Here is a 23841-nt window from a genome sequence, read left to right as displayed (position 1 = left end):
ATTTAGAAAATGGAAATGAATTTGTTTTTCTTAACAAAAATAAATAAATAAAAATCGCAGAATCCTTTAAACATCTCTCTCATTCATCATAATCAAATACACAAGCTATTTTGCAACTTTTGTTTGATTAATATATTATTAGTCCCTGCTCTCATTCTGGTAGCACTGATTTCAAATTTTTGTTGTTTATTTTTATTCCTTTTAATCAGGCATGCTACTGACAACATAGTTCTCAAACAATTCCCTAGCAGTGTGCACTTGCTCAATATCTGTAACGATTGTAAATGGACCACCTACCCTTTCAAATTTAATGACCGCATAGGTCATAGAAACAAATTACTAGTTCCAGTTCTATTATCAAAATATATATGATGGAAGGAAGAGAATATCTTAGGGAACTCTTGCAATTTCTTCACTGATCTTGCACGAACAGTACGAGGGTGATTTGAAAAGTTCACAGAATCACCACGAGAGGTCAGCACTAGTGCAACAATTTGTTCAGGTGACATTCATTGGACTGTTGCCTGTAAACACATGGCACGTGGTGTGGTAGTGATGTGGCTCTGTCGTTGTTCCCACTTAGTGATTTGCAAACATGGAAAAAATTGAGATTCGAGCAGTGATTAAGTACATGAATAAACGTATGCAAGCAAAGGACATTCATGCCAATTTCCAGGATACACTGGAGGGGGGGAGGGGCTCTGCCCCTTCATATTCAACTGTTGCCAAGTGGGAAAAAATGAATTTAAATTTGGTCAGGAGAGCTTAGATGATGATCCATGCAGTGGATGACCAAGATGTGTCACTATTCCAGAAATCATTGCAAAAGTCCACAAAATGATCATAGAGTATCACCAATTGAAAGTGTGTCAAATTGCTCACGCATGCCAGATGTCATCTGAAAGGGAATATCACATTTTAACTGAAGAATTAGAAATGAAAAAGTTATCTGCAAGATGGGAGCCGCGACTCTTCATACGCGCCTGCACACTCGGCAAAATTACACAAACTAAGGTCTGAATTGCTTTATTCACCTGAAATGCTCCGTCAGACTTCCATCCCTTTGCAAAACTGAAAATTTTTCTTGTTGGAGGAAGATTCACTTCAAATGAAGAACTGATAGCTGAAGGTAACAACTATTGTGCAGGCCTGGAAGAAACTCATTTTCAAGATGGGATCAAGGTACTGGAAAATCACTGGACCAAGTGCATTAATCTCCAAGGAGGCTACATTGAAAAATAAAAAAGGTTCAGTGATGTAAGTACTATTTTTCTATTCCGTTCTGAGTACTTCTAAAACCACCCTGTATAATGCTAACTCTTATGATACAATGTCGCAGGCAAACTATCTATATACGTAATACACATAACATGAACAGGCCCCTGAACATTTTTCTTATGATACAATGTCGCAGGCAAACTATCTATATACGTAATACACATTACATGAAAAGGCCCCTGAACATTTTTGAAAGCCTACTCCTTAGATTGAATTTCTAACCATCGAATTTCAAGTACCAGTATTTCTGAGACTTTGAAGTGAAACTGCTTTTCCAGCACATTCTTCATTCTCAGCACTCACCAACCCTTACCTTTTATTAAATCACTCTGTCTCTTACTTCAGCTGATCCACTTGCTGTCTGCACTTGTTATACTTTCTTTACCCCTTTGACATCAGTTTCTAACAAGGATTATAATTTCTGAAGCTGGAGATTAAGTCGTTTTTGTCATTAAGAGTTTTCTGCCAATTATTCAGTTTCAGGGAAGTAAGTGTTTTTCTCTGAACCCATCATAGAGCTTAACCTTGAATAATACTGCTTATTGTTTGGTGCAATCCACAATTCTCATTCATAAACACTCATTAACAATCTTTCATAACCTAAATCAGCTAATAATGTTTAGTCTTTGACTATGGAATTCTGGATAATATTCATTCAACAAGAATTACAGATAAGTTTATTACAATATTATGAAAAGGAAAGGTGCCACTCACAATATAGTGGAGTTGTTGAGTCGCAGATAAGCACAACAAAAATACTATCACAAATTAGCTATTGGCCAGTATTGCCTTCATCAAAAATAGAAGACAGACTCACATATACACACTCATGCAAACGTAACACTCTCTCTCTCTCTCTCTCTCTCTCTCTCTCTCTCTCTCTCTCTCTCTCTCACACACACACACACACACACACACACACAACTGCAGTCTCATACCAAAAATAAGAACCAATAGTAATAATAATAACAGTAATCATCATCATTAGCTGCAGCCGCCACTGCCATTTGAATCTACTGCTGAATAAAGCTTCCTAAAACTCCTTAATCTAAACACATCCATCTTGCGCCTGCAAGTACATTAGGGCAACATTTAGGGCTCATCTCTTTGAATCTAAAAAGAATTTCCTTGGTCCATGCACCATTCATTCACATGGTTGCATGTACTGCCAACTTCCATATCTTAACCAGCAGAAATAAATTTGTACTCTACGTATAGCACTGTTGGCTCGTATTTCCATAAATTCAAAATTCTTTACTCACAATTAATGGCCATTTATTCATTACAGTAAAACTATTTTCTGTGACTGGCTCCAATGAGACTGAACACAGTTAAGCACTGAGACAATGAGAGAAACAGGATGAATCCAAGTACCACTGCACAGCCCATTCCTCTTGAACTACACCAAGATGGGTGCAGATTTCAAGCGTGACAACCGCCGTTCCCCCAGCCACCTCCACACACACAGATATACAGGGTGTCTCACCTTCCTTCGCCACCTCAAATATCTCTGGAACAACAATAGATATTCAAAAATGGTTTTCACCAGCACAAAAGTACAGCAGGGGCATAGGAAACCAAATACTATGCAAAATTTTAAAACAAGCAAATACTATTTTCAACACAAACTTGTGTATTTTTAAATGGACACCTCCTATTATTTCGCATGCAATCTATAGCATGAAAATCACAAAAATAACGGTGTTGGTTGCATCGCAATACGTCAATTACATCCCAAGAAATTGCATAGCAAAGTTGACGCTTGAAATAAATGAAGCGTACAGCTAGCGCACGTCCTGAGACTCAATCATGCACCTCACGCTGCCTGTGTCAGGGGCTCACACAATGGAAATGTATGCACAATCCACAAAAATAAACTAGTAACACGTCCAATGCAAAGTTATGTCTTTCAAATTGTAATTGTATCTTTATTCTAGCAAAATGACAACTAGAGCTACAATGAGAGATAACACACTTGAATTCACTTTGCTAAACACATTTACTAGTGCCCCGTCACCCACAGAAACTGTATTGTTGTGCATTACGTCGAGCTTAGAAAATACAGCCACATCTTGCCTAATGAAACTTTGCCACGTCAACATATGTTTGAAGTGCCCTCCGTTTGCATCAACATACATTTGCAGATGGGTAATGAGAGTGTGTTGCACAGATTGTAGAGTTCCTACAGGTATTGCTGCACACGTCGCAGTAATATGATGTTGCATATCCTCTACTGACATTGGGGGTTCTTGATACACTCTGTCTCTCACTGCGCCCCAGAGAAAGAAGTCTAGTGGGGACCGTGCTGGCCATCACACCGTGCCTCCCCGTCCCATCCACCTATTTGGAAATACCACACCTAGAATGCCTCTGGAAACTTTTTTCATTGTGTGTGGGACATCCATCATGTTGGAACCACATCGATAGACAAGTTTCCAGTCTTAGATCCTTCATGAGGAGCGCTAGTGTGTTTTAAAGAAATGATGCATATCACTGTCTGTGAAATGTTCCATGGTAAAAATAGGGACCTACAATATAGTTAGCAATGATACTGCCCACATCCCACTCCCTCTGATGAGCAACCTGGTGAATCCAGTGGGATTTTGCACGGGCCAGTAGTGCATGTTCCGCAGAGTCACATTACCATGATTTGTAAATGAAGCCTCGTCCGTCAACAACGTATTGCTTAGGAATACTGAATTACCTTGCAACTGTTGAAGTGCAAAACAACAGAATGCAATGCGAAATTCAAAGTCATTCCCATACAGTTCTTGGTGCAGTGAGATATGGAACGGATGAAACCGATGTCGATTCAAGATTCTGCAAACAATACTGTGGCTTATTCCTACACCTTGTGCAGTTTCTTGTACACCCACCTGAGGATTGTGTGCTAAAGTAGCCCAAACAGCAATTTCGTTTTCATTGCCAGATGCTGGTGTTGTACATTGACGTTTTGTGGGAGCCCAGCTTCCTGTTCCCGTGAGTGTCTTGCAGATGTTGCCAATGTTGTGGCGTAACGGACACTGCCGATTTGGGTAGCTTTCAGCATACAGTGTCACAGCTGTGGTTGCATTTCTGTGACATTCACTGTAAATTAAAATAATATCTAGTTTTTCTTCATTACTGAAGGCCAGCATATTGACTAGATGACAGCAAATGTAACAAGCCGCAAGAAAACAGGTTTTAATGCGGCAATGTATGTGAATTACGTTAGAGTATGAGAGCAGTTCAGCAGACCAGATTAGGAGACACTTGTACACTGAAGGTAGAGTGTGCCATGGTGATATTGGTATGTTTACAGCAGGATACAGGCACCAGTACAGGCAAGCCCTGCTCTGTGTACAGTACTACATGCGACACATTACGTCAGAAACTGTGACGCCATTGCTATCCTTTATAAGCCATATATTTCAGAACTTATAAGGTTTCGAAACATGAAACCAAGTGTGTTACCACTAATTGTACCTCTAGTTGTCTTTTCGAAACAATAAACAATATGCACAGGACATCCATCATTCTGATACCGCATTATTTGACACATTATAAGAGGTGGACTGATTCAAGTAAGGTACAGCTCAAGAAGGGGCTAAACTATCCCCCTTTAGGAGTGCCACCAATGAAATATGGGCCAATGATGTGTTGTCATACAATACCACACCATAAATTAACACTCCACTGATGTAGTACGTTAATCACATCACGATTACCAGTAGTATGAGGTGCACGCTCGAGTCTCAGGACCTGCGCTAGCTTTGCGCTTGATTTATTTCAAAGGTCAAGTTCGCTTCGCAGTTTCTCATGATGTAATTGACATATTGCAATGCAACCAAGGCCATAAAATTTCACATAGTATTTAGTTTCCTAAGCCCCTGCCTTACATTCATGCTGGTGAAAACTGTTTTTGAATATCTATTGTTGTTCCAGAGATATTTGAGGTGGCAGAGTTAGGTGAGACACACCATATATGTGCCATTACAATGTGCTGGCTGAGCACACAATGACTGCAGTGGAAAGAGGCATGAATTCAAGAATTGAAAGGGATGGCTGGGAAAGGGGGGGGGGGGGGGAGGAGAAAGAAGAGTGGCTGATGGCTCGGGTGGAGGCAGCGAATAAGCAGAATAAGAAAGTGGGAGAGAAAGGCAGCAGGTGCACAGGCTAGGATGCATGAACATCAGAGTCAATGAGTTTATGCAGAATATAATGATGATGATGATGATGTGGAAGAGTGGATTAAGAGGACATGCAGTACAGAGAAAGAGGAGACTGTTGGGTCGAGAGTGTGTGTGTAGGGGGTTAGAGGAGAGTGAGACCAGGAGCATTACAGGAGTGTGATGTATTCTAACACCATAATAAATGACACACACATTGGAAATAAATACAAAAAAATTGGTGGAATGTCTGGTGATCAGAAACTGTATGCCAGCAAATTTTCTCCCCTTGTTAGCCAAAGACAGGCAATGGACCTTTTTTTTCCTATACCAGGGTTTGAACTGGCTGCCTTTGGATCGAGCACCACTGCACAAACTATACATTAACGATCTTGGCTACAGTGACATGTTATAAACTGTCCCCTGTCTCAAACTGGTATAAAATTCCAAACTTTCAACAATATCATCCAAGTCTCTGAGATTTTTTTACATGGTACTCATTCTCATTCATATGAACACAGGCTATATATTTTTAGACAACAATGTACAGATTTTTTGTTAAAACTAACTGTGACAAAGATACTGCTGTACTGTGCTGCGAAGATGCGCGGTTTAGTTTCCAGTTTTAACTACAATGGCAGGGAACTTAAACCATTTGACAAATTGTTTCTCCTGTATGTTGTCTTTCTCCTTATATATAATTTTAATCAAAACTGTATGCACAATAATGTGCTGTTTTGTTTTCTTTCTCACAGTCAGTTTTAAGAAAAAACAGTAATGTTGTATTTAGGGTGAAGCAGAGATGATGCACAAAGAGGGGGTGAGGTGGAGGTAATGGACGGGGGGGGGGGGGGGGGGGGAGGTGATGGACAGAGAGAGGAGGAAGAGGAGGAGATGGGCAAGGAGAGAGGGGGGGAGGAGATTGACAAATAGAGGGGAAGGAGGGGGAGATAGAAAAAGACAGGGAGCATATTTAGCAATTGTGCAGCTCTTCCTGGTTCATTAGTATTCTACATGTTTCACGTGACATTTATATACCCTTCTCATAGTGTTACAATTTCCACAAACCAGAGTAAGAAATTCACTGTATATAAAACTAAAGCCCTGGAAGTTTTTCTCATTATTTATTGTCACGTTCGATGCTGCACAATATTATACTCTCCAGATTAACTACTCTCTGTACCTCTGCCAGTAGGGTCTCATAAACCTCATACAGTTTTTTTATGCACTTACAGTTAATATTTACACCTTGAAAGCCGAGATTTCTTGCTGATGGTCAGTTTTGATTACTGGTGTGATATTTTTAACATTAAAAAACATAAGCTTACTTCAAAATCCACTTTGGAGTAACAAACACCACACATAATTTTACTGTTGCCACCCATCAGATTTTGCAATCTATTTCACTGTTCAATTAGCACAGGCTGCAGAACAAACTATTCGTTCTACTATGTCCACTTTAGCAAACTTCTTTTTAGTATTGCTGTAAGTATCTGAAAGACAGTTTAATGAAGATTACTATGAAGTGCCCAATGAGCAGTTTCTCAGGGAGCACAAGGAAACACCAATGACAGAAAGAGCAATATGGCACTGATGAAATATGCCATGATTATAATTTCAAAGGAAAAACCTAGGTCTCTTCAATTTACAAGATTCTCTTACAACCAATGGAGTCAAGTTTTTGGAGTACATTTAATATTTTCATTGACACAATAACATAAGATAAACCACAGTCATAATATGCATTACTAGGAGCTCATCCTTATGCTGTTTCAGTTGTACTGATGATGGGCAATGGTGGTTAAAATCAATTAACAGTATAAAATTATTATGTGATTGAGTCAATAAAAATATTACATGTACGAGAGACTGCAAGCGCTAAAATACATTAAAAGAATCCAATTTTTCAATAAGACTAGCATGCACGGAACCTTCATAAAAGGAGATTTAATTCATGATCCCACTGCCAACACCATTATTTAACAGCATAGTTATTTTCTGATTTACATGGGGACAGCTGCTTGTATATTAACAGTCCAGCTACCAGTTAAATGAAGTATCACTAACTAACACTTTTACTCCAACTTTATCTCTGTTTGCAGTTGAATGTGTCAGTCTGAACAAATTAGCCCCTGAGGTAGCAAAAGCAACTCTTCACATCAGAATCAGTAAACATTTTATTCAACTGCACATGCAGTTAATTAAAGATGAATACTAAATCACGGTGTTTTACATGAAAGTAGTACTAACCTGATGGCTAGAACATTCAATAATCAAATTTGACTCCATAACAAATTAACAATGAAATGGAAAACTACTCTAAGAACAAGTGTACAAGCATCATAGAATACAGTTCGTCTGGTGGCTGGGGCATAAGCACTTTGACAGCATAACAAAATTACGTGCAAAAACCACACAACTTGCACTGCACTGTAGAGTCACTTCTATTTGTTACATCAGCCCCCACCAGGGAAGCAGACCAGTGTCCAAAAACCTTGTAAGGAAATGTGCTCCTTGACCAAATCACGTTTTGCATCCTGAGCGCTCCTTTGCATTGACAGTTAGTGAATTTGGCGGTGACTAAACAATTGGAACTGGGTCAGGATTGTGCTGTGTTGTCCTCTTCGGAATTCCTTCTTGAAAGAGGCTCACAGGTTTCATGCAGTCCAGTAATACAGAAGTGGTTTTGCCAACAATGATAATGCAGAACAAGTGTGGGGTCTCCTCATCATACCACTTTATGTGGCCCTGTGTAAGGTGGCTGTAATGGAACTTTGACACTGTCAGAGAGTCGCATTATGTCTTGGTTTAAAAACATAGGATTGGTGCCATGTCTGAATATTTATCAGGACCGGAAGTGGAAGATATCTGTCAAAGTGGGTAGCTGCTAGGACTGTGGAGCCACTAACTCCCTTTGCAGGCATAACATTCCACCCCACACAATTTCGCCAGCTGGAGCATCCAAATCAAGCTTGCAAGTATTTCTCAGACTGAGCAAAACCATTGGCAGGGCTATGGTCCAACTGGCATCGTGCTACATCAAGACCTGTTTACAGTGATCTGTGCCAGCATTCTATGATCCCACTGCTGGTGGGGTAATAGCTCATAATTCTATGATGCACAGTGCTACAGAATTTAGTCAGCTGTGTGAACAGGTCAAACTCAAACTGGCATCCACGATCCACCGTGATATGCAAAGGGCAGTCAAAACATGACACCTAAGCCGAAACAAAGACAAAATCTAAGGTCCCTGCCAAGATTATGTCTACTGATGCGGCTTCCAGCCAGCATGTGAAATGGTCTATCATTGTAAGTAAAATATGTTGGCCATTCGATGGAGGTACGGAGCCAACTACATCGGTATGAATGTGTGCAAATTGAGCCATTGCATCAGGAAAGTTGGCCACAGGCACACCCACGTCTCTGTTGACTTTACTGCATTGGCATGTAATCCATGTTCACATCCAGTCTTGGCAATCTTTCTTGATTCCTGGCCACACAAAACGATTGAAGACAAGTCACAATGTCACATGAACTCAAAGATGGCACAGGCATATTACCAAAAGCACACCTCCTGAATGCCATTGGTAGGAAAGTGCAAGGTTTGCCACTGGAGATTTCACAGTACAACTTGGCGTTATTGCTGGGAATTTGTACTATCCGAAGTTTGAGCAATGATCTGAAGTCTTCAAGCAGATCATGCAGCTCCTGGCCTGATTGTTATGCTGCTGTAGGTTCTGTGAAATCCATCAAATGAGTGATGCTGCTGACACAGGAGAGGCAGTTGGCCCCTATATTGTCTATTCCACAAATGTGCTTCATGCCTGTGCTGAACTGAGAAATGTAGACCAACTGGTTGTGTTGGCTAGGTGAGCAATTCATGTTATTTTGTTGTATGGTATATGTGACTTATGGTCAGTAAAGAAAATTCTCAGACCTCCAGTTTAGATTGTAAATATTTAAGGGCTTCGTAGATTGGTAAAAGCTCTTTGTCATAGGCACTCCAATTCTTTTAAGATTGACACAGCTTGTGCAAGAAGAATGCTAGAAATTGCCATGCTCCTCAAAAAGTTGTTGTAATGTTGTGCCGATTGCCATATGACTGGCATAAACTACCAGTGCCTATGGTGTGCTCGTTTTTGGGTGTGTGAGTAATGCCACATCTGACAAACTGCCTATTGGCTTCTGTCTCGGGTTCTTCGGCCGACGTTCATCTAATGATTTTTCTGACGTTTCGCCAGCACGAGTGGCTGGCATTGTCAAAGCTTCACCCTCCATTGCCGGTGGTGAACTCACCGGCAATGGAGGGTGAAGCTTTGACAATGCCAGCCACTCGTGCTGGCGAAACGTCAGAAAAATCATTAGATGAACGTCGGCCGAAGAACCCGAGACAGAAGCCAATAGGCAGTTTGTCAACAAGTGGCCACGAAAGCCTTAACAATTTTGTAATGCCACATCTGCTATACTCCACTTGGCTGCTTCAAAAGTCAAGATCATTTTGTCCATTCATGAAACTGGTGGCGTTCCCTTGCTCTTCAGTCTTTGTGAGTGCCGCTTTTTTTTTCGGTACTTCCTACTCAGCCACATGAGATAGATGTCGGCATAGAAATTGAGGATTCTGAGGTAATGATGCAGTTCCTTGACAGTCTTTGGCTGGGTCATCTGCAGGATGGCTTCAACTTTCCCTGCCAAGGGTAGTGAGCCAGACTGCATGGTCCTATGGCCCAAAAACTCAACTTGTGTTTGGCTGAAGACATTCTTGGCAGTATTTATAATGATGCCATACCACTCCAATCTTCTGAATACTTTTGTAAGATGATGCTAATGTTGCTCCAGAGAGGTAAAGAAGACCAGAACATCATTGAGATAAGGGAAGCAAAATATTAGCCCTTGTAACATGGAGTTGATTAGCCTTTACCATGCATTTTGTAGGCAAAATTTCATGAACCAACTCACAAAAAGGCCAAAAGGAGTGATAATGGCTGTCTTTTGTATTTCTGCTTTTGCAAACAGAATCTGCATATATGCTTTTGCAGTCTACAACACGGTATCCATCACGCCACATAATGCATGATTATAGTCTGAAGTAATTGTATGGGGCAATGACTGGTCACAGTTCTATCATTTAGGACCCAATGGTCACCACAAAGGTGTCATTCACTATTCTTTTTTGGCACCAAGTGTAATTGAGACAACAAGGGGCTATTCTATCCCGTGCCAAGCATTAGGTTGGCAGGACACTGGTGGGCCTTCGATAGTCTTTATGTGAACACGGAGTCATGGGGTATCTTCTTTGGTGCTCCTGGAAGTCTTGTTAGTGCAGGAAATATCTTCAACAAGTCAGTGGACTTGCCACTGGTGTCTTGCACGAGTTTAGCCACGTGTACTGCTGTGTGCTGACGAAAACCTGCTGCTGTTGACCATACACCAAAAATTCTGCTCCTGTTATGGCTCCTGACACATCTGCAACTGTGAAATACCACGTAAAGTTGCACCTTAGAGCAAAGTCCAGGCTGATTCCCAGCATTCCATATCAATATAGGAAGAATTGTTGGAGGCAGTCAAACGGAAGTGGGTGCACGACCACTTGCTATGCAACTTCATGCATGGGAACACACACAAGTCAGAACCAGTATGTACGAGATATTGTTACCCGGACTTATGATGACTGACAACAAGGTGCTAAGACAATGTCCGAGTGATCGGTTGATGTGCCAACATCTGATTGCCGCTGGCATTTGGCTGTAAGCAGGGCATTGTACACTTGCCTGCCCGGTTCAAAATCCCCTATAATAACAGAAAATGGAGAGCTTTTCAAGACCTGATGTTGATGAAGTGGTAGACAAACGGCTGTTCGATCACTTGCAAAAATGACCGCTGTCTCTGCTGCGATCACACTAAGTCAATAATTATTTCATCTTCTTGGTCAGTAAATTCACTTTGGCAGACAACATATCAGTATCGGCTCATGTTACCATTTGTGACAACAAGCTGTTGCCCCCCCCCCCTCCACCCATCACTGTACACTCTGGCATAAATTTTATAGCATCAAACATTTTGTCAGCTAATTCCACTACAGTGTCTAAGGGAATGCCACTTTGAAATGCAATAACGGTTTTTGCTTGGGGTGGCAAGCGATTACTACACAGGGTGCTTACTACGCACGTGTTGCAAATACTGTGAGGGTCGTATCTCGCCAATGTCTTCTTGGGTTATGACTCATCTGATTCATTCTTCCTGTGAAGCAGAAACCCTTCACATCAGTTTGTTATTAAATTCTCATGTGTGTCTGATATAGGTGGAATGGTGATCACATCTTTGATCTCCACTACATATTTCTGATCCACCTGGCTTGCTATGAATTTGGTTGCATCCATGGTAATTTTGCCATAGTGAAAATTCACTTCCACTTGTGCAAATCATAAGCTGCATTATTAAGTCAAAAAGATAGCAAATGCATGGCGAGTCCTGAGACTGAAGGCACAGTTTCCATTCATGCCTGTGTCATGTCGTACGCATCCTTCCTGTTATATAATGTGGCCAATTCTATCACGTCGAGATCACCAGTGTCAGACTGACCTTGTGTCTGTCATTGTCCACATAAATTATTGCATGAGTACTATTAGCTGCCAACGTAGTGAAAGAGACTCTTCACATCAGAATTGGTAAACAATTTACTCAATTGCACAGGGAGTTTGTTAACGATGAATACTAGATTGAGGCATTTTACATGAAAGTACAACCAACCGGGCAACTAGAAAATTCAGTAGGCAAATGTAGTTCTGTAACTAATTGACAACGGAATGAAAAACTATTCAGAGAGTAAGCATGCAATTGTCATATGTACATTGGATCTGGTGGCTGATGTGGAAACACTTCGACAGCATTACAAAATTACGTATGAAAACCACACAACTTGCACTGTACTATAGGAGTCATTCCTGTCTGCTACAAATTTATCTTATTCCATGAAGTGTAAGTTTTCCTTGTGAAATCTCAATTCCAGAGTATCACAGAGATTTTGCAAACCAGTAACTCTGTTGATCATTAATGTCTTTTGAATACAACTGGACTACTTCCTACTCTCAAGACGGTTCTGTCGGTGAGAGTAGGAAGACACTTTGGTCTTTCAGCTAACTGCCTTTCTTATGCTTGATAATATGTTAGTACACTCACAAGCAAATAAATGAGAGGAAATTTTCAAGAGAGAGAGTACCTATGCCCATAGGAAATGCAGTAGTTTAGTACATTAAGTGCTTGGACTATCATTAGACCCCATACGGAACATTGGTATGATAGTCAAGTGCATGGTGGGCAACATGCAAAGTATCGGCACCAGATCACAGAAAGACCATGTGTGACCAAAGGTCATGTGGGCACTTTCCATATGCTACTATGTCAAGTGTGTAACCATAAATATTGCCACTGGCAACATGTTGATGACAGGGGTCACCATTTGCTATCACATATTACAACAACATTTAAAGAGGACACAAAGCACCATATAAATCACAAATTCAACAACGGATGAATACAACAACTATTCAGCAATCATACCATCCTAAAATTCAGAAATCATTGCACCATATGTATAACTAAGCTTGCTGCACGCCACATGACATAAAGTTTTGCACTGGTGCAGTAACACTGCCACTAGATACTCAGAGAATAGGAAAATGTCATCTGGACAGACAAGTTGTACACTTTCCAATAGGAGCTACTTCAGTAAGTAGTGGAAGCATTCTTGTGCACTGCAGTTCATACAGGATGAATAAGAACCCTGGTATGTGCCCCCACAGTCTTTCACACTGAGTAAAAATACATAAATCTGCTGTCCAACTGAATGTATTCATTTATTCAACTACAGCGCACAGCTGGTAGCCTGTATCTTCAGCAAGACCTGCACCATCTCACCACTTTTTTATTGCATCAGAATGGTTTTAGCAATACTCATTGGACATCAAAGTCCTTGTGCAGCTTCGTAGGTCAACTAATTTCAATCCTATTGCATGTGGTACAACATTAATGTGCAAACTCTGGAACCACCTCCAAACACTCCCCATAAGTTATGAGTTTCAGGTGAGTACTTATAGTTCGAGGTTGTTCCCCAATTAATTTGCCATCCCATGGAGTCCTTAGTGTAATGTGTCATCATTGACATACGGGTGAAAGGAGCCATTACATGGTGCTTTGTTAAGTGTAAAAAATTCAGCTCAAGAGTGAACTTAATAAGAACCTGCATCATTAAAAGGGGAGGCTCCAGAACTTGTGAACTTACAATGTGAAACTGATTTTGGTGTGTGTGGGGAGTGTTGGAGGAGGGGGAAGGGGGGGAGGGGAATACATGTGTGTGTGCGCGGACATATTTATCAAAGTAGGAGGGCAGGAGGTAGCCGAGTTTGACTAGAAACACACAGTGCTGCAGTAGTCCTTTTTGTCTGCCGTGACAGCATATAGCATGTTAAAACCAGTCACAATACAAAGTGTTTTAAGTACCATAACTATTTAAAAATTAAACATATGTTATCATAGCATTGAGCCCCACAGCACAATAAATTTATGAGCTAAAGAATCACAGGTCATGTTCTGATTGCACTCTTGCATTAGTCATTGCACTCGTTGTTTTGCTCCTCGATACTGCTCCATCTAGGCTCTCGCTTTGGTTCACTCTCTGGACTTGTCATTCTGTCACGTTGCCTTCACTGTCCATCTTGCTGTTGCTGTCTTTCCATGTTTATCAGCGATTCACTGTCAATGCACTCGGCTGGCAGGCCAGTGTCTCCTGGCCGTATTTGATTCCGGCTACTATATTCTGTGTCATGTACAGTGAGTCATGATGATAAATGAAACTTGAGGACGCTAAGGCAGCAGTTGACCCCAATTCTGGGTTAGAAATGGTTCCACTAGGTCATGTTTTGTATGAATCACAAGTAACCTCACCACTCAATAACAATATATAAAGGTGATTCCCATAGCATGGTGAACATGGTTTGGTATGACAATGATACTGGAACAATGAAGAACCAGTATTGCCTGACACACATTGAAGAACTGTCACTGGATGAAGTGTAGCAGAGCCACAACCTCAGTATAGAAGCCAAGCATCTGATCATGACAGTCTCTTTTCCTTGTGGTGGATAGTGTCAATAGTCTTAAAGTATAATGGTCTCAGTGAACCATAAATTGTACATCCATAATCTAGCCAGAATTTTAAGAAAGCTCCATAAAACTAGTAGACTCTCCCTGTCTAATACACAACACCTTTGACTAAGGTACTTCAAGATGTTCAGTGCTTTGAGGGACCTTTTTAGGTCTATTAGATGTGTTACCAATGACAGCTTCGAATCAAACGTAAGTCCCAGAAACCTCACTGAATCTTTAAAACTTAGAATATGTCCCTCATTTGCACATCAGGTAATTTAAAAATCCAACACAAATAGTTAAAATAAATAATAAAAAAAAAAACACACACACACACACACACTTATCTACAGAAAATCTAAAATCAATATTGCCAGTCCATCTTCCAGCTTCCTAAGTGTGAGTGTCTGTTGGCAAATTGCTGTTGTACAGCTGGAAGAGGAACAAGAAACTGCAAAACCATCCACAAATCTTGAACAGTGTTCCAAGCTCCTTGAAGTAACAGTTATACATTATTATGATAACAGTAAAAATGGTTCCACAAAAAATATTGCCTTGAAGGATACCATTCCCCTGCTAAAACATCAAAACATCCGTACCTAAAAATGTTGAATTTTGAATAATGTACGAGTATATGCAGGTAGTGTCATCATGTAGTTTTATGCCCCTTTTCTTTGTTGAAAACTATGCCCACTGTATTTACTGTCACTGAAGGAAAGCCTGCTGACAATAAGCCATCCGTACTTCCTAGCTCTGCAGTGGATGTTCTTTATACAAGCAGGTTAGCTCTAAAGGACTTAATGCCAATAATAATTCAATTTACGAATTAAATAATTCCATCTGCAATGGAATATTTGATGACCCAAGCCATAGTAAAATTAAAGTTGTGTTAGACCCTGTTACTTCATTAACTTTTACGTATAATGTTCCACATTCTAAGCCATTCAAGTATAAAACTTCTATCAATTACTGCATCCAATTACCCTTCCATTTGGTGAGAACAAAATTCCCAATTACAAATTCTGATCGACTGGGACATCCTAGTGTCACCAAAATTTACAGCTTAAGTTATTTACTAATATTTCCATTGCGCTTTTAACTGAAAATGAACAGCATTTACTGCAGCTATTTCCCTCGGTCTCATTAAGTTTCTGAAATTTGATGTATTTCACAATTCCATAAAATATGGGCATTTGGTTACTTTTTTTTCCTAATTTTTCAGACAGGTGGCAGAAAAGCTTATTTGTCTAAGAACTTTGCCATTTCATTAAACCACTCCAATACTGGAAAATACACATTCTCGAATGACCATTTGTACCTCATGACAATATAGTTTGTCATACTATCTTTGTTCTTTCTTAAGAAATACATCAAGGTATTAGAATCTATTTGTGGAGACAGCAATGAAACTTATTTACACAAGTTCAAAGATAGTAGGAGTTCCAACTGAATTGCTTGTAAAGAACAAATTTTTCTGCCAAAGCTGCACCAACCTCCCCATTCATTACTGGCATTCATAATGCTCTTAGGTATGAACACTGAGCAAGAAAGATTCTAGCATATGACCCATTAATCTACAGTATCAATTTCACTGGCCAAAAAAAAAAAGTCACCCATAGAGAACTCATTATAAACATCATTTAATACTGTATAATTCTACTACTGGCCTTGATAACCATTTGGATTTGGTTAGCAAGGAATCCACAACATGATGCAGGTCTGGCACATCAGGTTAAGGCACCCATTGAGGATTTGATCACACAGTTCCACCAAATTGCAAGGATGCTGATGTCAGCATTTCATCCACTGTTCCATCATGTCCCACAGATGTTCTATGGGGTTTAAGTCAATTGATTCAGCATGCCAATCAAAAAATTATGTGGTGGGCGAGTGTTCAGAAAAACAGTCACATATTCTTCCAACCCATAGAACTTTGCTATTGTCTTGAAAAGCATGAGTATCAATAAAATACTTATCATGCAGATGTTGACTGAAAGGCAACACCTGGTAATTCTGAATGTTTAAATAAACATGCTTGTTCATGTCAATTGTCACCTCAGTAAGCAGCCCACCTTAGGATTTATTTATTTATTTATTTTTTAAATAAAAGATTCATTTCATCATGAACATATGTCATTTCAATATGGGCAAAAATGTGATTTGTCAGACGATACCCAGTTCTGGCAGTCAGCTACTATCCACTTTCAACGTTTTCTAGCCTACTGAAGATGCGTAGCATTACATCCCTGTGAGAGCAATGGCCTCTTGCGAGGTGACCCACTCCAAACTCTCATTGCAGTTCCTGTCACAATATTCTCCTGCTGATAGGTGGGGATGGACCTTCATCCTCTGTCTGCAGCAAATCCTGTCAGGTTTGGAAGCGATTCTGATTCACAGGCCATGAAATGCACCTCCATTCTCCCTCATTCAGTATCTTTCTCAACCACAATTCTGATGTGTTTCATGGCCACATATATTACACTCCTGCTTGTAGACACATTGAACAGTTCACCACAAAACACCAACAAATTCAGCAACTTCACAGACCATTTGGCCATAGGTAAGACAAAAATGATTGTCTCTTTTTGCCACTCCTTTTGCACCCTTAGATTTACCCACATTTACATACAATGTCTGCTTGAAACATAAATATGTCACAAATCACTAATAGAGGCAGTGTATGTGCAATTGAGTGTGTGACTCAATCATTGTGCTATTGTAAAGGCTTAACAATTCATCTGTGCAAGCATACAGGGATGATTAATTTTTTGTTCAGAGAGCTTATTTTTGTACTTAAATAGCTGTTCTGGAAAAAATACATACAATAAATAGCTTTTTATGGATAAAAGTTGTGACCCTGCTGAGACATCAATGAAATAAAAAGGAACCCACTACTTACCACACTGTCAATAGCAGATAAGTGAATTTCAGTAACATGTGAACTATTGTCCACAGGCAACATTTCTAATGTAGTCCTTGACCCGGGCAAAACATTTAAAGTATGCATGACAATTTCACTGACAAATAAAGGTCTGTGAATGGTCTTCAAAGCTGTTTTTATTACACGAGTCCTTATGCTCTCAGAAGCATTTCGCATAACACACTCCAAACACACAAGTCTCACAAAGAGACAGTTTCTTGATGTTATTTTAGTACCTCCCTTGTTTTCCTCTACAGGTAAAGAAAGGTTAGCATATTCTTTCACCACCTTTTGTTGGAATGGTACAACTGACAGCTTGCATATTACAGATTCTGGATGCACTGAATCTGTTCTTGGAAAGTCTGTTTCATATACAAATACATTGTATGGCTGGAAAAACAGTTCATCCTGGTAATTAGTTTCTACCAAGTCTACACTACACTGAAGTAACTGAAGTCTATACAAGTACGTTTGATCATCTTTATACACAATGGATTTCTGTATTTTTGAATTGTTAATGGAATTCTTTACAGGCACATCAATCACTTCCTCTTCGGCTGCAGATGCCTGGAGAAATGACCCCAGTTTTCTGACAGAGTTCCAAAGAGTAGTTGCTGGTCTGAAATGTGCTGTTCCACTTTCACTATTGTCTTCAACTTCTGGTACAGAAGAAATACCACTACTTGATCCTAAAGATGGTTGTCTCTCCTGCACTTGTGAACAGAGAGACTGGCTTGGAATGTCATTAACAATTACTTCAGTGAAATTTTCCACATAACCAACTTCATAAGAAGGTTCCAGAGAATCTGAAACATAAAAGAAAGTTGTATTCTTCTTTTACTGAAATATGATTGCAAAGCTATTTTATTTTTATTAAATACATTTACAATGTCACTATTTTCATTGTTTTCCAATTTAATGTAATAATGTACTTTCATTTTTTAATATTTAAATGATGCTACTATGCTTGCTTTTAACTGTAACATTTTAGTGTGATACTGCAGTTTTCGATTTTGTGCCATTTTCTAGCATCCACAAAGACATAATACAATATAAAGATCTGATATCCTATTATTCCATAATATATTCATATGTTACTCCATGGACATTGGGTCTTTACATTGTTGTAATCTTTGCATCTTTGTGGATTTTTGAAAATGGCACAAAACCCAAATTTACAATACAGCAATAAAACAGTTACAGCTAAAAGCAAACTTGACTTCATTTAAACAATTTATAGGGGCTGTGGATCCATATTACAAGAAATCATGTACTGTCGTGAGTCTCAAACAATTAAAAGCATTACACCCAAACTGGATTATCCTGTGTACACTCCCTTATTTAGTTCACTTTTTTTATCAGAATGATTGTTGACTTACTTCCAAATTATATTCATATCAAGAGGATTGAATGTAGCCTCTTATGCATGTTACAACTGAATTCACTGGACTCTAAATTCAAATGTGCTACATAAATCTAACTGATATTTTGGAAGTGACACATTAATCTTCACATATTTTATTATTCACCTTTTTTCTCTGCAGTAGAATATTCATCTTCAATTCTCAGCATTCTGTCACTGTTCTTAACAAATGCAGCATTAATTTGTAAAATTAACATTTACAATAGGTTTGGAATATACAAACATCAAATGATAACACTGAAATTTTGAAAAAAAAATCATAATTAAGTGCATTTCATTCACCTAAAACCCATAAATGAGAGTTTTAATTCAATGTTTACTTCACATCGCAATACAGAGCAACTCCAAAAGGCTCAGTCTGTAACATGTGAAATTTTATATATGATATTATTTAAATGTGAAGCAGAATTACACTGTCAGTTTTTCCTATGCAGAGGCAGAAACAGCATCTTCAAATTTCATTGTCTAGTCCTCAATTGCTCACATTTATCTCTTCATAGACTTGTAGGAGACACTTTTTCAGAATTTTGCCTATGGCATTCACTGCGTGTATTCCTTCCATTCTGTTTTATTCCACAAACAGTGCACACTGAACTCTGCCCTTACTGAAAAGCAGAATTTTGTTTAAGATGCTTCCATTTATTTGACATTTTCTCCCGTTTATAGCTAAATGCTTTGATTGCTATAACAATGTAAGAGCTTCCATTATATAAAGAATTTTATTCAAGTGTGTTTGATCATTATTTCTTAGTGATGTTATAAGCAATCATGCCAAAGATTGATTACTTATTTGTCATGGTGATAAGCTACTGTACATATGACACTTGTTTACACTGTTACCCTGTCTATGGTCAAGTTTTATCTAACAGCAATATTTTCTAAGAAATCCATCACACAGAGATTTTCAAACAGCCTGCTCACCTTAGTTGACAAAGCCTGTGGGCTGATGAACATTTAGTACAGTGGTGGCATATTTCTGGTTGCCAGTTTCTATATCAAAGACGGTACTGCTTCCTTTCGCCCAGTAAGTACAGTCACTTTCAATTACTTTAATCAGACTTTTTGGATATATTTCTAGCCACATTTCTGTTTTTCTTAACATGTTCCCACCCACACAACCCCTTTTTTCACAATAATTTCTGAATCTTTTGTACTGTCTGTTTTACAATAAAAACTGAAAGTCATGCCACTTTCATGAAATGAGAGAGAACTTTCATTATGGAACATTCTTCAGCTATTTTACATCTTTTACAGCCCACGTGAAGCAGACATACAATTCTAAACTTAAAAACATGCTGCTGTATTTAATCACTTCTACGTGTGTGCTGCCCAATCTAGCAGCCACCCACCAGTCTCACCTTCGTCTTTCCCAGGATCTGTGCTTGGGGCAGAGGGGATCTCATATTACATTTGTGGGGGAACCAATCACAATTTCTTATACAATAAAAGTCAAAACCAAGCATACTAAAAAACCACTTCATAACAAGAGACTTACTACCTACAATTTTCTTAACTGAGAGTGTATAATTGGTATGAGATTTGTACACATTTTAAGTTGTCGGAATGGTAACATTTAGTTTCATGTGCAAACTTTCTACATTTACATTTCAGCAGTTTTTGACACACTGTTAACATGACGAAAAATATGAACAACTGGAGGTACAAAGCTGTTTAGGACCTAAAGCCATCTGCCATACGAGAATAGCAACAAATGGTTCTGAATGCTCTTGTAACCAGTGAATATGCATTACATGTTCTGACTTCAAATTGGTATTGGACTGAGACATCTGTCTACGTGGTGAGTCATGATTCAAAGTTAGAATTGCGAAGATCATATTTTTTCCTAAGGGAGGAAAGAGTGGAAAGATGGTGGCAGCTGCTCTGTCCCACCCCTTTCTGGGAGTGGCCTTGCCTTTACCAATGTCTCATCTTGCTCTGGTATTTCACAATTTTGTGTAAATTAAATGGCCCATCTTGGATTACTTTTCCATGATGCACACCATATTTTTCAGAGAACTCCAAAGCAAGACCTGAATACTGGTAAAATTTCTGTCACCTGATTACAATAGTATGCTGATCTTAAGATGATAAAGCAACAAAGCTCAAATATCTCACAGAATGATTCACCGTAATTTACAAATATATTAATTTTAGAAAGTTATTAACACATCTGTTAAAAGTTACATGCCTGGTGTGTGATGGCAGTTTGTTTCTACATTTGTGTCAGTGTACCATATGCTATCTGGTTTTAATAACTGACAAGTACTGTCAACCCTAGTTCTGGCCTTTGGTTCACAATGTCTTGACAAATTATTTGCTTCAGTATTTTAAAAGGTTGTCATCTTACTCTTCAATGATTTAGAATCATACAGTTCATGCAATTCAAGATGAGAAATAGTGATTTTTACACAATTTTGTTAGAAGCATCATAATTTTTTACTCAGTTTACAAGTGATTCAGATTTCATTCACTTGTTGTACTCTTCTTGTCTTTGGATTCTTGTTTCTTTCTCTGGAGGTAGATTATATAGTATTTTTCTTTTATGATGTTGAAACTGATAGTCTCTTCTTTTTGGTCTCCAATGATACTGCAGCACTGACAACATTTTTGTTTTGTTTTTTGTTTGTGCATTTATTTTACCCACCAAGATTGGGGGCTACAATCCCTCTTATACATCTAAGAAGACATCTTCAGTGAGTTAACACTACAATATGAACAGTAGATGGGCAATACATACTAATGATAACAACAACAACAACAACTAAAGATATAATAATCTCTGCAATATGTTCACTGCAAGATTAGTACATAATAATAATAATAATAATAATAATAATAGATATCATAATGAATGCAAAGATATTTCATAAACATCAGTCTTACTAACAATGTGTTAGCTATTTTTCATTTGAAAAGTGTACGGCAGCAGTACTGTAAAGACCCAAGTCTAGGCAAATGGGCTCAGTGCCATAAAGCAGGCCCCCTTGCAGCTATATATTGACCCAGAGTTATCCCATAGCTCTCACCAAGTGTCACCAATCTGCCTTTTGAGGTGATTACTAAAACCACAAAGCACTTTGGCATGCAGTTTACACAATTTTAGCAGCTGTAACACCAGAACAGTCCTGCTCCGGGTCGTATAAATACTGTCTGTCTGGCCGGGCTGATCTTCAGTTGGATCAGAAGTCACTGATTCATCAACTGTCATCATGATGGCCTCTGCCACGAGGTCAGTGCTGCTCTGCCATCACCATGACAAGACCACCTGATAAGGAAGTGCAGCTGCTGTCAGAAGGGCTGAGGGTTGACTTCCAAGGCCCTTCCTGCCATTGAAAATCCAGCCAGATGTAAGTCTGGGGTTCTTATCCGGATGCCTACACCGCCCCATACTGGCAGCCAGTTGGCCTCACATATTGCCAAGTCGACCGCGCCAGCTGGGCTTAATGCAATCATTATGGCCAGCAGGAATGCTGCAACTAATCAGTAGCAAGTCAACTTGCTGGGGACCAGTGACGTGTGTAAGTTCAAGGGCACTACCTCTACTGTATCAATACACAGAAATTGTGGGTTGATGCCGGGCTGCAGATGAGGGCATGTACCTGTAGCTGCATTAAGCTTCTTGGTGTAATAAAGAGTTTGTCTTGCTGCAGCCACATTACTCTTCCAAAAGTCTCTGATGGTTCTCACCAATAAATCAAATTCACAACCCCCAAGTGGGAGAGCCCAGCATCATCCTGACAACTAGAAGAATGGCTCTACAACCACTTGCAGAAGTCATTGCACACCAAGTCTCTACACTTTAGAAGGAATCAAATATGTATAAGAAGTTGACTCATCAAGGGAAAAGTGACAAATACACAATCCAGTCACATTAATGTGGCCACTACCCATGTTCAAAATTAACTAGCAATAACCACTCACAGACAGCAGGTGGCAGCACTAGCAGTGGAGTGTTATAAGTGTGTTCACATGACAGGGAAAATAGTGCAGTCATTGTCGTGGAAACAGAGTGATTTGCCTGACATCCAAAACAGCATGATCATTGGCATTTAGGCAAAGGGTGAAAGTATTTCTGAAACAGCTAAGTTTGTAAACTTTCATGTGCCACTATGGTTAAAGTAAACCATGCATGGCAAAATAGCACTATCCAAAACTGGTGCTGAGGCAAATGTGGCACCCCACAGGCCAGAGATCACAGGAGTACATGACAGCTGCAGAGATGTTTATGAGCAAATAGACATGCAACTGTTCAGCAACCAACTGCCCAAATGAACCAAGGGGCTACAAACAGTGTCTCCTCAATGACCACTCAGAGAACATTACTGCCTCTACAGCAGGCATATGATTAATGCTCCCAAGATCACTGCTGTTTGCTAGCAACAAAGGCTGGAATTTGAACATCAGTACCATAACTGAATTTCCACAGAGTGGCAAATAAGTGGCCTTTTCAGATTAATCACATTTTATGCTCCATCTGCATCAGATGTCTGAAAGCAAACACCCTCCAACAATCTTCAGAAGGGTCAGAGGAGAATGTTTTTGTGGCATTCCCTGGGGACCTTATCATTCTGGAAAACCAAATGGATCAACACAAGTAAGCATATACCCTTGGGCACCATGTCAACACCTACATACAGTTTGTTCTTCCTCGGCACAATGGCATCTACTGTCAGGAAAATGCAACATGTCACATAGTTCAAAGTGTACGTACATGGTTTGTACTCTCCTACCCCCCCCCCCCCCCCCCACCTCCCAAATCTCCAAGAAATAAATTGGATTGAGAATCTGTGGGACCACCTTGAGTGGACTGTTTGCATCCTAGATCCTCAACCAAGCACAGACGGCCATGACACCGGGGGTGACATGGGTCCACATACCTGTCTCTTCCTGTGGTTGGTAATTTATCACAACTTGAGAGCCAACTGTTGTTG

At 39.5% G+C, this 23841-nt stretch overlaps 1 protein-coding gene across 3 annotated transcripts in view; it reads right to left on the bottom strand.

Moving 5' to 3' along the window:
- LOC126236747 (peroxisome biogenesis factor 1) overlaps positions 1–23841 on the bottom strand; it is a 404197-nt gene that overhangs the window by 310026 nt on the left and 70330 nt on the right. For all 3 annotated transcript variants that reach the window (XR_007544978.1, XM_049946282.1, XM_049946283.1), the window contains one exon: positions 17467–18293. Coding sequence is in view for 2 of the 3 variants with exons in the window: in XM_049946282.1 (XP_049802239.1) it covers positions 17467–18293 (827 nt within the window). In the remaining variant the exon portion in view is untranslated. The remainder of the gene's footprint in view (positions 1–17466; positions 18294–23841) is intronic.

This window comes from Schistocerca nitens, chromosome 2, assembly GCF_023898315.1.
Source record: "Schistocerca nitens isolate TAMUIC-IGC-003100 chromosome 2, iqSchNite1.1, whole genome shotgun sequence".
In the NCBI taxonomy this organism is placed as follows: domain Eukaryota; kingdom Metazoa; phylum Arthropoda; class Insecta; order Orthoptera; family Acrididae; genus Schistocerca; species Schistocerca nitens.
This window is presented reverse-complemented; position numbering and strand designations above follow the sequence as displayed.